Genomic DNA, 17,261 nt, shown 5'->3' on the forward strand with positions numbered 1-17,261 from the left:
GGCGCATCCCTGACCCCGGCTGTCAGGGTATGTGGGGCTTGCACCCACTAAAAAACCTCTCCCAAAACCCAGGACAAAGGACTAGGATTACGACACACGGGACACACGAGGTATTTCATCACATGCCGCAATAGAGCCCCTCGCACGAAGCGACAGAAAGCACCGTAAGCCTCATACAAAGACACACGGAGGTCGAAATGGGGTGCTCATTCCAGGGGGAAAGAGACAGTCCCCCAGCTTAGTAGTTGGCAAGCCAAGCTACGCAGCCGTCTTGGAAATCCCCATGATAGTATCTGTCAGACACATCATTTGAGGAGTTCTTCATTGACCGCGGGGACCGCTTCCCCAAGGAATTCACACCCCCAGGAGTCGTACATGGTCCCAGGACTTGCACGGATTTGACAAACAGAGACCTTCTACCCGGGTAGAGAGGTCTCACGCGAAAACAAGACACGGACTCGCTAAGTCACTAGCGAGCCCGTTAACATTCGGGGAAAAAACACACATCCCATCACCAAAGCAAAAAAGGACCCGGCACAACGGATCCAACAGACTCTAGCCGAGGCAAAAGGCACACGGCAGGAGTACAACCGCGCCCTTCCCCCAGACTCCCCCCCGAAGGAGAGAGTCCAGGGGGGAGAGCGCGGAAAACATAAATAGGGAGAAGAGCCGCCAAACCACGGAGATCCGCCAGGGGACGACCCACCGAGGTCCGCCGCCACAAAAGGCTTCCAGCACCCACTGTTTCCAGTGGGGCAAGAGCCCGAAACAGTAGCGAGCGGCAAGCCACGGCCGGCCAACCCCCGGAGGACCCCGCGGCAGAAAGACGACCGCCTCCCCAATAAACAAAAGGGCAGGAAAGCAAGCACATTGCCAACAAGATAGCGAATAAGTCCCCGACGGCCCCCAAGGAGGAAGAGGGACAGGCACCGACCGCCCCCAAGCCACCACCCCCCAGGGATCCGGGAACGTCGCCAACGTATCCCAGAGCCGGCGCGAAGCGGTGGCGGGACGCACTTCCGCTTCTCCCACGATGCATGGTAGACTCCGACTCCAGTCACGCACACAGCGACGCACCGGACCCCAGGGGAGGAAAGCCCGCGACCGACCAGCGCCCGCCCGCCCCAAGAAGAGGGACATCCAGAACAACCAACCAAAATCGCAGATTCACCATATGGTGACGCACACCGCAACTTAAACTCTACTAAAAGTCGCAGAAGAAGATGTCTAACAGAGAGAAGCCTTAAACGTAAATCCACCATAACGGTGACGCAAACCGCAAATTAAACCTAATCGGAAAATACGCAAATCATCCTCACGCCCCACCCGCGTCCGCACCGCGGTCAGGGACGTCCATCTGGACAAGTGTAGTTGCAGAAAGAAAATATTTGAAACCTGATGCAATCCCATCAATGAATCTACAGAATGAGGATGAGAAAGATACTGGTTGTAATAGTAATAAGGAAGAGAGCATACAGGACACACAACACTGCAACATGAAACGTACACCTTTGAAAAGGTAATATTAGTTTACAAATAAGACATTGAATAATAAATATTGTTTACATATTATTTTCATGTTTAAGTTTATATGTTAATTGTATATGTTATAGATCCTTATCAATGGAACAGTCAGCCGAAGAAGAAGTGCCTCTAAAAATTATAAGAACAATTAACGATATAGACATGAAAAAAGTTTCACAATCACCGTTAGAAAGAAAATATTTGAAACCTGATGCAATCCCATCAATGAATCTACAGAATAAGGATGAGAAAGACACTGGTTGTAATAGTTCTAAGGAAGAGAGCATACAGAACACACAACACTGCAACATGAAACGTACACCTTTGAAAAGGTAATATTAGTTTACAAATAAGACATTGAATAATAAATACTGTTTACATATTATTTTCATGTTTAAGTTTATATGTTAATTGTATATGTTATAGATCCTTATCAATGGAACAGTCAGCCGAAGAAGAAGTGCCTCTAAAAAATATAAGAACAATTAATGATATAGACATCAAAAAGGTTTCACAATCACCGTTAGAAGCAGAAGCATGTTTAGAAGTACTGATTGAAGAACTACATGAAAAACGGAAGGAAGTGAAACATTTAAGAAATAAAGTTGGCAAACTGCAGAAAACAGTGAAGGATTTACGCTCATTGATGAAGACTTTAAAAGATAACAAGTTAATAACAAGCACAGCTAGAAATACATTAAAAGTAAGTTAAAAGTTTCAAATAGGGTAACTCCGGTATTTACGCCGCGCAGGGTTTCACACCGCAGATGTCAGAAAAAATAGAAGGAATGAAGGTACTTGCTCGCAATTATTCTGTTATGTGCCTTCATATCACATTGTGTTGTAATTTCAGTTCTTTACTGTTAATATTAACGAAACTGTCGTGAGTTGAATTGATTTCTCACCGTAGTAAGAAGCGCGATCTTGTGTCACGACCTACATAAAATGATTACTGTAGGGAATGTAAAAGGTTTAATGGTTATTTCATGATTTCATGATACATAAGTATAGAGGGATATTAAATGACGGAATACAGCAAAATACAAGTGCATAGCTCTTGTATTTTTGGTTTAACTTAATATCTTGTATATCCCTCCTGTGTTTAAGATATACCGGAGTTACCCTATAAATCATACATATATTAGTATATATTTTACTACGTTACAACGTTAATTATATATCAATCTATAGTATGGACTGCGCGACGCAAGTCGAAAGTGTGTATCAATGTGCAAGGACGGCAGGCCATTGCGGCCATTATCTGTTTCATTCTATACAACACTGTAATACTGGTCGAAAAGAGACAGAGATTGGCCGCACACGCGCTCTATCTCACTCATATTTTAGGATGTGTTTCGTATACGAGTAAAGTAGGGATCGCGCAGTCCATACTATAGATCGATGGTTAATTACAATATATACCTATAGCAAAAATACACTGTTAAGAGACAGTTGTATTTTGTCATGATTATTGTAAATTCAACGTATATTATTACGCATCCAAATTTCTTATTTTCTTTCAGTCGATAGAATCTCCCGCACTTGTAGCAGTAGTACAAAAAGTACTTTCAGGCAAACATAGATTTAATGCTTTTCTTTCAGAATTAAAAACCTTCGCAACTACATTACACTTTTACTCTCCTAAAGCTTATGACTTTGTCCGGAGAATATTTATAAATATTTTACCACACCCTACGACAATTCGGAAATGGTACTATTCCATTGACGGATCACCTGGAATTTCACAACCCGCACTAGATTGTTTAACGAAAAAAGCACACGAAGCTAATGAAAAGAAACGCACTATTCTTTGCGGTTTGCAAATTGATGATATATCTATTAGAAAACAACTTCACTTTAATGGAAAAGAATACATAGGTTTTATCAACTTTGGGACAAAAATAGATAACGATGAAGTACCCTTAGCTAAGGAAGCAGTTGTCATCATGGCAGTAGCTATTAATGAACATTGGAAAATACCAGTTGCATATTATTTCATTGATGCGTTGACCGCAAAGGATCGTGCAAATATTATTACAAATGTTTTAAAAAGTATCCATGAAACAGGTATTGACATCATTTCATTAACATTTGACGGTCCACAATATAATTTTACTATGGCAAATATATTAGGTGCAAATTTACAAGTTGATAAAGAGTTACAGGTATTCTTTCCGCATCCTATTAAAAAAAAACCAGTATATGTCATATTAGACGCGTGTCATATGATTAAGTTAGTTAGAAACTGTTTTGCTGAATACAAAGTTCTTCAAAATAAGAACAATAAAGAAATACGATATGACTTTGTGGAAAAGTTAATACACATACAAGAAAAATATGGGCTACATTTAAATACCAAAGTTAGACTTCGACACTTAAATTGGCGGAACGAAAAAATGAAAGTCTGTCTCGCGGTCCAAATTCTCAGTTATAGTGTAGCAATGGGATTGCGGTACCTCCGAGAAATTATTAAACTTCCAGAATTCGCAAATAGTAAGGCAACAGAAGAGTTCTGCTTAATGTTTAATGATATTTTTGATCTATTAAATTCTCGAAATAAGTTTTGTACTACTCCGTCTAGACGACCTATTACTACGGAAAATTTAATAGAAATTGAACAAAGAATTAATTGTTTCATAGATTATATATCTTCTTTGAAATATCAAGAAACTTCAATTTTACATTCAAAACGCAAAACTGGGTTTTTTGGATTAATTGTTACTTTAAATAGTGTCCTAGAAATATATAAGAATTGGATACAACCAAATAGTAGTATGTCGTATCTTTTAACATATAAATTGTCACAGGATCACTTAGAATTATTTTTTTCTGCAGTACGAAGTCATTGTGGTCACAATAATAATCCAACTTGTATGCAATTCATGACAGTATTTAGAAAATTGCTAACTCACGCACAAGTTGGCGGTTTGAAATATGCGAATAGCGTTGCTCAAGACGATACTATCTTTTTAAACGTTACTTCCACTAATATACATAGAGGTATCGATGATATTTGTACGACTGAGGAAAATTACACTGAAGATAACAGTATTGATAATGACAGTATTGATAATGACCACAGTTATTACACGCACGCTCTATTTGAAATAATAAATAAGGATTATATTGACGACGTACTTGGCTACATAGCAGGATTTATAGTACGTAAAATATCAAAAGACATATCGTGCAATGTATGTTTAAAACTCTCCTACACAGTGACACACCGTATTCAGAATTACAACGTTTAAAATCAAGAGGTGGTTTAATTAATGCGTCTGCTGATGTAATATATGTGTGTAAATTGGGTGAAATTACTGTTAGGGAAAATAATATTTTTTCTCAACACAAAAATCTTTTGCAGTATATCTTAATGAAAACTTTACGAAAAGTAACAAGTGTTATTTTTTATCATAAGGATCATTGCTTTGAACAAAATTATTTAAACGATCATCGATTTCAATTAATAAAATTAGTTCTTGTTAATTTTTTAAAAATCAGATTGCATCACGCAGCCAAAACAAAATCTGCAGTTGTAACAAGAATTAGAAGTAAATTAACAAAAACAATTTTATTTATGCACCAATAGATAATACCAAATTGTTTGTAACTGTGTATAATTGTGGTCATTTTTAAATGTATTTTATTATAACGTTGTATAACATTGTAATTGTATAAGAATTAGAAATCTATTGCAATAAAAATACAAAAAAAAAATTTATTTTATGCTCTAGATATAAAAACACAACACTGTACGTAACATTATGTATTATGTTATATATTATAATGAATGTATCTTTTAGATGTACAGTGTAATAAATAAGATATTATATACATCAAACATTTTTTAATTTGTTTATTTATTACCTACACCTCTAGTACAGTACTAATAATATAAATTATAATAAGATTTATATATATATATTGCGTATATTACAATAAGCTATTAAAAGTACTTCATATATATATATATATATATATAATTTCATAAATAATTAATTAAATATAAATAAGTAATAGAATACTAATTGTAAATATAAAATACAAATATATAAATATAAATATAATATAAATAATTAATATATATTTATATAACATAATATAATAATATAATATAAATTTATATATTACTTTATGTAAATATATTAAACAAATATTTTAAAAATAAAACAGTGGAAAAAATGTTAACTATTTTATACAAAAATTGTGCGCAGGGTCTGCAATTTTATTTCGACGGCCCTGCAAGAAGAGAGACAAACATAGGCCTCTCATATAGTACCTCTCTTTCTACAGCTGGCGCGCGTTTACCCATTGCAACGCTCAGTCCATTCTATATGTCGATGGTTAAAATAAATCTTTCCACTATAGATTATTTTTTATAAAAAAAAATTAAATTATTATATTTATATTGTATAATTATTTATTATTACTTTTTTTATATTCTTCATTACTTGTTGCTTTTTCGTTCACTCCGTTATTACAATCTTCCATTTTTTCAAAATATTGTATATTCAGATATATCTTTCAAAATATATATTGTATATTCAAACGTCTCGTAAATACAGATTAATAAAATGACATATAATATATGAAACTATCAGCTTATACCGTCTTTTATTGCTGTATAAGTAATGTGCCTTTGTCTTTATGTCTTAACTAATGTTGCATATGTCTTTAACATGTGTAAATACAAGATATTTATTTACAAATTATTTCTAATTCTTACGGGTGATGTATGTTTGAACATTAATAACTTAAAAACTATTGGACCGAATTTTTACCACAAGTATATGAAATAGGGGTAGAATTTTCCAGGGAGTGCATCACCCGTAAGAATTATAAAAATTAAAAAAAAACGTTATTAACTTAAAAACTATTGGACCGAATTTGTATTAAAACCATATAAAATAGGGGTAGAATTTTCCGGCGAGTGCTATAGAGTGTGTATTTTTTTCGTTACCGATGTTCTGGAAACCGATTTTTTAATTTTTCTAATTCTTACGGGTAAAAAATTTTTAAAAATCGGTTTCCAGAAAATAGATAACGAAAAACTATACATTCTATAGCACTCCCCGGAAAATTCTACCCCTATTTCATATACAATTCGTTAAGATTTGGTTGATTAATTCTGGAGTTATAGAAATTTCGGTAAATTTGGCACATACACACATACACACATACACACACACACATACATACATACAGACATTTTTTAAAATTACAATTTTTCGACGTTTTAGAACATTCTGAACACATTCAGAAAAACAAATAAAAAAAAATTTTTTTTACGAAAACAAAGCTTCCTCTATGAGGAAGCAAAAAAGCGAAACGGAAAAGCTGAACAGGAAGCATAATAAGAGGGGGGGGGGGTAACTAATCGTATTTAAATAATATATATATTAATATATAAAAATATATATTAGTCATTTAAAGAACCTATGTTTCTATAAACGACTAATATATATAAGTGTATATAATTATAAAATAATATATTCTAAATTGCGTTACCCCCCCACTGTGCTTTCTGTTCCGCTTTTCGCCGCTTTTTTCTCAATGTGGTGGACATATTCCGCGAGAAGACATGATTACATTTAATAAGTAGCTTATTACTATTAGCAAATTCGGGCGCTTGCACTAGTACACACTGACTACGCACATAAGGCTCAGTACGTATGCACTAGTGTAAGCTCCCGAATTTGCTATATATTATTGATAACGATTAAGGCGGCAGTGTGGTCTAGTGGTAGAACGCCAGACTAGTAATCTGAGAAACCAGGTTCGAGTCCACTTGAGCACGTAAACATGGAATTTATTTTCCGAAAGCTGCGCTCTCCGTGGGAGAAAGGCTCTTGTGCGGAGCAAACTGGGCTCTGTCTTTCGGGAAGAGACGTTAACCCGTTGGTCCAAAGGGTTAAGTGAGAGGAGAAAGGTAGTGATGGATGAGAATTGTAACCCTACGGGGATCGATTAAAACTTCCATTTTACTCCATTTTTATTGATAACGATTATCAAGGATCGTCAATATTAATATTTACATTAAAATTACATTAAAATTTACAATTTAAAGCCGTATATGGATGATAACTTTTTACTTTTCATGGCTAAATTTACGTCATTTACTGTTGTTAAGTTGTTTCTGTGAGCAGATGTAGAATAGGTGAAAGCACCACCTATGAGATTCCTTAAGAATCCTTTTACTGATTTTATTGACTTTTATTGATTACTGATTTCGTCATATATTTGGCAGTCGTTGGGCAGCTGTAAGCCGCCCTTCCGTGCGAGACGTCGTAATGCTTTTTTCGATAGTAAAAGACCGTAACCCTCTGAACGTCTGTAAAAAATAGATAAAATAGATAAAATAGATTTACTTGTAGAAATAAAAAATACCCTTATGCTTGGGCTACACTATGCGCGTTATCGCGAATCGGATTCGCGAATCGTGCATTTGTATGCCATTCGTGCTAAGCACACATGGTATACAAATGCACGATTCGCGAATCCGATTCGCGAAAACGCGCATAGTGTAGCCCCAGCCTTACAGAAATTTTATACTGTAAGTGATTATTTGGCTAATAATTAATTACTTATTTCGAGTACTATTTTCGTATTAAAAGCACTGTTTTTAATGCTTTTAATACTCAATAAGTAATTAATCACTATAGCCAAATAATCACTTACAGTATTAAATTTCTGTAAGGGATAGAAAATCGTAAATAATAGAATCCACTCTTGGCCACGTACGCCTTCTTCTCATGTTATTAACAATTAGTTTGCTTTAAATTTTATTTACCTCCTCTCTCTTGCAATGCGCAATTCTGTTTCGATGTTTAATTATTACGCGTATATCTCTATTAAGAGATTCTATAGAAAAACTTGATTCTTCTTCAAAGAATTTGATCTGGATGTCGTGGATATTTGTCAATAATTTTTTTAATGATTCGTGCGTTCTCGCCTAAGGTCAAAATCCATATTAAGTTGGTAAATGCTCTAATTTTTTTGTTACTTTCAGCCAGTTCTTTTTCGAACTTATTAAGCCTTGAATTGAGCTGTTTGTTTGATTTCTTTAATTCTTCGTTTGATTTTTTGAGCTGTTGAATCTGTTGTTGAAGTTTCTCGTTTGATATTTTTAATTCTTTAATGGCATCGATCTCTCTAAATGAGCATAATGACCTCAATGATTTGGTCGAAAGCAATTTGGTCGAAAGCAATCTCGCCATTTCTTTCCGCAATACAGGAATTCGCACAATCATGTTCGCTTTAATACAAAACAATTTAAATAAACAAGGCTGGCGAACAAGCAAGGTCTTTGAGCTTAAATTATTATATTACAAATTCCAAACATATACATATACAAACGTTTCGGCTCTAAACATGGCCTTCATTAGTGTGAAAAACAATTATAACCTTGGTTGTTAAACGGAAATTAAATAATTAACGGAAATACTGAAGTCTTACATCGATATAAATTATAAACCATTTACATATCTAGCTGCATACAGCAGATTTGCTTAAAGGAACGTAAATCCTTCAATCATTAATTGACTGAGATATTCTTCGCATTGCGATCCTAAATTAATTTCAATCAAAGATTTATTATTTTTATTTTGTAAGAAATTTATTTCAGGCAAATATTTCTGGTTTTAAAAATTTTTTACAGATATTAATAAAAAAAATCAATTATTACTTTCGATTGCAACAAATGAATCGAGGGGCTATTCACTCAGCTATTGGATGTACACGTGATTACAAAGTACAGTTGATTACAATTGATTACAGTTGATTACGATGTGATTACAACTACTAAAGTGATTTTATACGACTGTGTGAAATCGATTATGATCACAGCTAATTTCATTGTGATTACAAATGATATCACAGTGATTACAAATGATATCATTGTGATTACAAATGATTTTATTGTGATTGCAAATGATTTCAATAGTATTACTCGTTATTATTGCTAATTTCAATGTAAATAATGTTACAAATTTATCATAATTTTAAATTATAATATATAATAATAGAAATCATTAATTAATGCTTTAAATAATTTTAATATGATTGATTAGATTTTATTTAACTTTTGAAGCAACATGCCAATTCTTTAAAAAGTTTAAAATAATAATATACATAATATTATACGAGTAATTTGTATTATTAAATGTACATCATGAAAAAGTAAAAAAATAAAAAGTATTTTATAGTATTCATAAACTTTATTTAATTCACAAAGTAGCTTGTTATAATAATTATAACAAAGTTATAAAAGTATGATATATTAATTATAAATACTTTTTTATTTTTTCAAAAACATCATGGCTTAGCCTTAAGTTTAAATCAGTCATCCATGGAGCTGAAATAGTTATAACATATTGTTTAACATCTATGTACCCTTGTATTTCCATTTGCACTGGATTTAAGCATTCTTCCTTATTATCTACAGAGTACCAATGGCACAGTGCTCCCACAATATTTTTATTGCCTTTAATTCGCGCAGTGTTACTGGAGTATTCTCTTGCCTTCCAGAATTTTTTTTCCATATAGGCAAATCCAAGGACAAAACCTATTAAGCATTTTTTTTATTTCAATATTTTTAAATAAGCACCAGTTTCCAATCTGTATTTCCTCGCGAGTTTCACAAAAACTAAGACCAGAAGTCTTTCGAGTCATCAAACGATACTTAGAAAATTCGCATTCTCTTACACGCTATAATCTATCACTGCTTAAATTACAATTATTTCGGTTTAATAACCAACATATGGAAGATTTCCGAACAACAATCTCGTTATTCTGTCCATCTTTTACAATGGTAAAAGGATTGTCAGATTTGATGTCAGTTTTATTTTTATTGTAACCACGAAGGTTCAACGATCCTTCAATACACGATAAAACAGTCAAATCTTCTAATAAGTTAAAATCATCAGATTCATTGTCCAGCATACTTTGCGCATCAGAATTGTGATTAGAAGTCTGATCTCTATCCTGATTGTATAATGAAGGATCGTTAGCATCATCTTCTAAACGTATAATATCGCCGATTTCAATGTTTTTTATGTTAATGAACTGTGACTTTGATACGTCAACATTCATACCTAACATTGAAATATCTGAAAATGCTTCTAGTTTCGCTTTTTCAATAGTTTGCTGTATCTCTTCAATGCCTGGAAGTGATGAATTTATTACATCAGAAGTCGAACTAAACTTTTTAGCACGCGGAAAGCTGAATCCTTGCTCAGTTGCAACAGAGCTCATTGACGATATGTCACTCTGTAACTGTATACGTTTAATTCTGTGAATACTTTCCAGGAGACTGCAATTGACAATTGTTGAGCAAGTAGAACTTATTGATCGTAAGTGACGAAAAAAGCTTTCGCATGGTTGACTGCTAAATAAAAATGGTACAAAAAGTTCGGATTGATTTATCTTATGTAATATTAAAATTACATTTAATAAATTTTGTCCATTGATTTCTAAACATACGTATGTATTGAAAGTAATGAAATTGTTCGTTATAGAATATTCCGGTATATCATTCAAATAAGCTCTCCATAAACGTAAAAAGAAGATACAATACCATATATTGAAAACGCGTTCCAAAGGGGTCATCAATTTACATAAAAACGCATTAAGAGCCCGATGAATAATATTTAAATATGCTATTGTAGCGTCACTTCCAGAAACATTAGTTTTTAAGAGCTCGCGCACCCTTGGATGAGAAATTTTTAAGACAGCATCAAAGTTAATTTTATCCTTCAGTGATAAGTCTTTTTGATTTACACAGTGTTTATCTTTGGAAACAGTTTCGTAATGAATTTTTAAATGACTTGCTGAAGCAATGTAACTACCCATTGACAATACGATAGAATTCTTTAGAAGTCTTGTTCTCAATTTAGTGCCAATATGCATAGTGTCTTGAATGAAAGACGTATTCGACATAATCGAGTTAGGATTTGAATCCAATTTTAATACTGGTGAAATTGTTTGCCTTTCTCCTGCCTTCCTAATAATGCCAATGTTTGACGATATTTTCATTGCTTTAAGTAACTTCGGATCTCCATCAGAAGAAATGCCAAGTACTGTTATGCCAGCGTCTTTTAATTTTTGAATCATATAATTCCAACGCTTAATTACATCATCATCAGCTGTACATTTGTTATCAGAACTGTATAAACATAGGCAAAATGAAGGAGCATTTTCTACTAATGGCTGTGCTATAATCACGTACAATAAATTAGCTGCTATATTATTAATAAAATACTCCTCAATCTGTTTTGCAGAAGTAGCCGTAAAAGAACTTTTTATAGGCATGCCATTTTTATTTAATGGCAAGGAAAAGCCTACAAGTTGATTCGTTTTAGAATCATATTGTACCCGACCTGTTATTCTGGTTGCGTCTTCGCTAAGCCATAGAACTGTAGGTAAATTTCTTGACCGTAAGAAATTTACTAATTCTGCAACACGAATATCGCCTTCAATTATTATTGCACTTGAATCATCTAAAGTACGGCTTACCGTGCTTAACGAAGGCAGTGGCAAATTTGTACACAACGTTTCGTAGATAAGTTGCAAACAGCTTAAGGGTATCATCATACCGAGCACCCTTCTTTTTGCCTGTGTTTTTATTAGCAGTATCTACTAAAGATTTTAAAAACGAAGATTGTGTTACGGTTGATGCCGGATCAAATTCTTTATTAGAATTATTGCTCGACTTTTCCAAAAAAAGTTTTAAAGCATTACTTAATTCTTTATTTTTTTGAAGTTCTATCTGTAATTGATTAAGAACCGGAAAGTACATAGAAATTCGCGGTTGGAACTCATCTACCGAAAACAATTTTCGCTTTTTTCTTGCCAAGCGTGTTTGGCGCAAAGAACTACGTGGTCGAATCTTGGGTCGAACATTTGTTATAGAAATTAATTTTCCCACGAGATGATTTGTTCGATAATCATCTCGGGTTAGCATTCCCCCGTTGCCGTTCCATCTTGTATATTATCCTTTTTTGATAACATAGTTGACTGCGATGTTGAAGTTGAGGCTTCAGGTTCCCTCAGAGGAACTATCAACATATTTGTATCTGTAGACTCAATTGGCATTGATGAAATAATAGAAATGATGGAGACATCCTTGGAGACGTCGGTACCTTTTGAAAGCAGCAACTCATCATCCACTATGGTGTATTCAGCGATTACATCTGGAATTACATTGCTGTTAGAATCGTAGTTTGTTTCCTTTTGAAGAGCGGGTGATTTGGCGGACGCTTGCAGCAAGTGAAGAACATTACTTGAGGACTTGTCTCGCTTTTCAGTAAGTTCAGTAGATTTCTGGTGTTGGTAAATGTGTCTTTTAAAGTTGGAAATTATCCATCTGGAACTTTTACCTTTTGTTGTTCCACATTTTGTGATAGTGTTCACAAATGAACACGATGGACAAGTAATTCCAGCAACATATGTAAATCCTTGAGGGTAAGTTTCTCCATCATAAATTTCCTTAATTGAAACTTCGATCTGTACGTATCCTTTCAACAAGTTAGGCAATTTTTTATTTAGATTTTCGTCTTGACTTAAAGATTTAACAAGCTTTGTTAATTTATTAATTTCTTCTCTGATATTAGGATTCTTCTTTTCATGTAGTTCAGATTTTTTCTCGGATTTTAAAATGTTCTTGTCTTCAGGTTTAGAAAGGGCTCGTTTTTTACAAGACGGTTCTCCAAATTCTTTGCAGTCTGTCGATGGTAACTTCTAATAATCCTTTGGTGCTTGTTTAACCATTTTAATCAGCTCCAAGATTAGATGTCTGTCTCCAATCATAAAACGAAATTTTTCAGGCATGTTGTAAAATATTCCGAAATAGTCCCTCATATTGGAGTTGGGTTCGATAAAAGATGTCATCACAGTTTGAGCAAAGATTTCGATTTCTTTTAATACATCCGTAATGTTCCGAAACGAAAGGGGATTGTCCATGTTATTTAAACGCATAATGTTTTTAATAGTTGGGGATATGTATGCTCCGCTATCCCTTTCTAGTATATTCCAGAAATTATATCGTCGTTCATCATTGGTAACTTGGGAAACTAAAGGAGAAACCGAGGGAGAAACATTCTTTTTCTCCAATTCTTTATCTTTCTCACTCGCTTCGTCCATTTCTCTGTAAAGATTATACATATTTAACTTTAAATTGATAATTCATACGACAATTAGAACGTAGAACTTTCTGTGCTGGCTGAGTATTTATTATTCATAATCTTAATTGGTGCGTTACTAAATAGAACTAGGTTGTAAATGATATATTTCGTTTAATGTTAGAAAAAAATACTTAAAACTTTCTGTGAGACATGTTTATTTCAAAAATCATATTGTTAGAAAATATACTCATTAATAAGACAAATTAGATATATTTCATATAAATGTATATTGTATTATACATAGCTTAAAAATTGCCAGATCACATTTTTATATTATATATTAATTTAGTGTATTTTGTATATTAATGACATACGATATATGTAATCACACTCTGTGCAACTAATTCTTAATTAAAATATCGAGTCTAAATAATATAACTGAAAAATACTTTGAGGTGTGACCTATACTCCACGCGACCGTTTATGTTTCAAATTTTGACGCAACTGTTTAAAGGTTAAAGACATACCTGACAAACCACAATGTTGAAGCGAGAGTCCTCGTGTGTCAATTTTACTCTATCTCTCGTTATTCTCTCTTCGAGATCAAAATCTTTACATACTTTTATGTAATATGTAGTAATGGTGTAGACGCAGTGACGAAGTAACTGAATGAAGCAGCACTGCAACAAAAAATATTTAAAATAATTTACATACATGCTACACTTTAAATATGAAATAGTGAATATAAGGCCAAATTTGAAGTAATAAAGTGCAAAGAGCACAAAGTAAAGTGAGCCAGAAGACAATATTTGTTAACAAATTTTATCTCTTGATCAAAAACTGTAATTTTATTGAAAAATAATCATATAATAAAATTTTACGGCTAAGTATTGAATGTATAAAAATAAAATTAACCAAGAAATAAAATAAAAAAACACAGAAGACAGCAGAACATATTAATAGAAATAATTTTGAATACACTGATACAAGCCAAAACATACATTTATCATTGCCATCAATTGTAGATAAAAATAAGACAACAAGACAAACAAATATAATATAAAAATTTTATAATTGGAGAAAGCAGATTGCAATTAAATTTGTACAAATATATATATAAATATTGTCATATTTAATATTGTAAGAATAAAAACTTTTTAAAAGACATACCTGACAAACCACAATGTTGAAGCGAGAGTCCTCGTGCGTCAATTTTACTCTATCTCTCGTTATTCTCTCTTCGAGATCAAAATCTTTACATATGTATACTTTTATGTAATATGTAATAATGGTGTATAAAAACAAGCGCCGGCTAGGTGACGCACCACGTGATGGCCTCGTGAGCGAGATTCCCCAATCGCAGAGCTTAAGGCAGTGCATAAGCGTTACCAAGACTGATTTCGTTCTGATTTCAAACGACTCGCACCGATTTCACGCGATTTCTTACTTATTTTTCTTTGATTACACTGATTACGCTTTTAGTTTCATTTAAATGATTTCAAAATATATTGCAAGATTACACGTGATTACGAATTGATTTCACTGTTGATTACACGTGATTACAAATTAGGTGTACACCTGATTTCATTAGTGAAAGGCCCCTCGAAATGAATCCTTGGTTTTTTAGCTTGAAAAAATGCATTAAAGACATTAAAAAATCAATATATATTTTAAGAATAATAAATATGCTTTCATAAAAAAGGGCGGCAGTGTGGTCTAGTGGTAGAGCGCCAGACTCGTAATCTGAGGAACCAGGTTCGAGTCCACTAGAGCCATGTAACATGGAAAAGTTTTTTTCCGAAGAAACTGCGCCCTCCGTGCAAGATAGGATCTTGTGCGGAAAAACTGGGCTCCGTCTTTCGGAAGAGACGTTAAACCGTTGGTCCAAAGGAAATGGATGAGTTGGATAGGGTTGGGTACGTCCCTTCAAAAACGCCGTAAGATACTAGACTGTGAACCCTACGGGGATATACAGTAAATAATAGTTTAAATATGCTTTCATGTCTATGTCCTGCATCACAGATAGAAGATATTCCCCCGATTCTTTTCAGTTACAACCATTTCATTCAAAAAATATTTAATAGTATCCCAATATTCAAGAATTCGTTCAACACATTAGTGGCGAGAAAGTCACCGCGTTTCTGCTAATTTTAAAATTTTATGATTTGTTTCTTGAAAACATTCACGAAATTCACGAAAAATGGCTATACGCTTCGGACTACTATTAATATATTTTGCAATCTTTCTTAAAAATTTATCGCAAACTGAAGGTATTTTTTCACATGCGGCATGCACAATCAATGGAGCGGAATGGCATGGACATGAAAGTGTGGGCTACTTAGTGTATGCGGTTATCTACCTTATCACTACTTATTTATTAAGGCGTGAGTAGGAGTTCGCCCACGGATAATGTAATCGCAAAGGGGTAGAAAGGAAGGTGAGACACATTTTTCATTATAACGATGAATATATATTTTACACTATTGTATATACATGGGTTTATCGTGTCAGTGTATATCTCTTTACTTTATATCCACCGCGTCTCTTGGTCTGCGTGCCTGCATCAATGCCTTTCGAGGGACTAGTTTGCGTTGTTGTCGTGTTCGTCTTAACGGGAGAAGATAGTAGTGGAGAGATCGCGGATGGAACGTTCCAAGGAAGGTTTTCTTTATCCTCGCCTAAATCGACGATCGCCCTGGGTGTAGCTGGACGAGAAGAGTTACGCGGAGGTGAAGAGGAAGTGATCTCCTGATACTTTGCCCTAGAGGTAGGCTTTGGAGGGTCGATGCGATGGCTCGGACCTGTAGAACGACTGGAACATAGTTCTTTTAGTGGGTCGAGTTTCCTTCTTTTGGTTGATACCGCCTGTAGCGGCATAGGCCGAGTTTTACGCCGCTTAGTGGGATCTTCATCGTGCGTTTTAAAACGCTCTTCAAATAGTCGCGGCGTTTTATCCGGGGTGGACGTGCTCCGAGGACTGGCGTTTGACGCCAGGATACGAACCGTACGCGACCAAGCGCCCCGTGAGTTGACGACACTTGAAATGCGGCATACAATTATTTTCACATTTTAAATCGATGCTCTTAGAGAGATGCAACATCGAGAATATCGGCAAGTCATTTCAGAACAATGACTTCTACTACGTACAAACTAAATATGACAGCGAGAGGTCGCAACTTCATATGAAGGATATAAAACGTTTAAATATTTCACGCGTAGAGGCTACGATATTCCAAACAATTCTGGATACGGAGAAACTGGATGTTCGGGTATGTCAACGAATATTCCAAACTACGCGGAAAAAAATAATGCTTCAATTAAACGTCCATAAAATTGGAAACCGTTCGACTAAAAATTTGGGACGCATATTTAACTCTCATTTTGGGAATAAGCCTGGGAATTATATGTTTACCTGTTATTTTCTCTATTTGTCTGTATTTCATACGAGAGTTTTTGTCAATCTCATATGTCGTTATAATATTGTCCCAAGACGCGTATTTCTTACTAGGAATACATTTTATACTTGTATCTACATCTAAATCCTTGGTTGGAAGGTTATTTCTAACCCCTTTCAACAAATGTACATAATCAAAAATAGGTACAATTTCGTGATTATTT

General features: G+C 34.2%; 1 protein-coding gene across 1 annotated transcript; it reads left to right on the top strand.

The window, feature by feature from the left end:
• Positions 1–1,383: 1,383 nt before the first annotated feature.
• On the top strand, positions 1,384–5,228 carry LOC139769324 (uncharacterized). Its single transcript, XM_071700265.1, has 3 exons — positions 1,384–1,519; positions 1,614–1,856; positions 1,951–5,228. Exons 1-3 carry the CDS (start codon positions 1,413–1,415, stop codon positions 2,234–2,236), a joined length of 636 nt encoding a protein of 211 aa, XP_071556366.1. The 5' UTR covers positions 1,384–1,412; the 3' UTR covers positions 2,237–5,228.
• The last annotated feature ends 12,033 nt before the right edge of the window (positions 5,229–17,261 follow it).

This window comes from Temnothorax nylanderi, unplaced genomic scaffold, assembly GCF_030848795.1.
Source record: "Temnothorax nylanderi isolate EJ_2023f unplaced genomic scaffold, tnyl_v1.0 TNYL_tig0022_pilon, whole genome shotgun sequence".
Lineage (NCBI taxonomy): Eukaryota > Metazoa > Arthropoda > Insecta > Hymenoptera > Formicidae > Temnothorax > Temnothorax nylanderi.

Excerpts from the sequence above, each read along its gene's own strand:
- LOC139769324 (XM_071700265.1), top strand. The coding sequence starts at position 1,413 with ATGAATCTACAGAATGAGGATGAGAAAGATACTGGTTGTAATAGTAAT. Across the intron at positions 1,520-1,613 it reads AAACGTACACCTTTGAAAAG|ATCCTTATCAATGGAACAGT; the intron begins GTAATATTAGTT and ends TATATGTTATAG. Across the intron at positions 1,857-1,950 it reads AAACGTACACCTTTGAAAAG|ATCCTTATCAATGGAACAGT; the intron begins GTAATATTAGTT and ends TATATGTTATAG.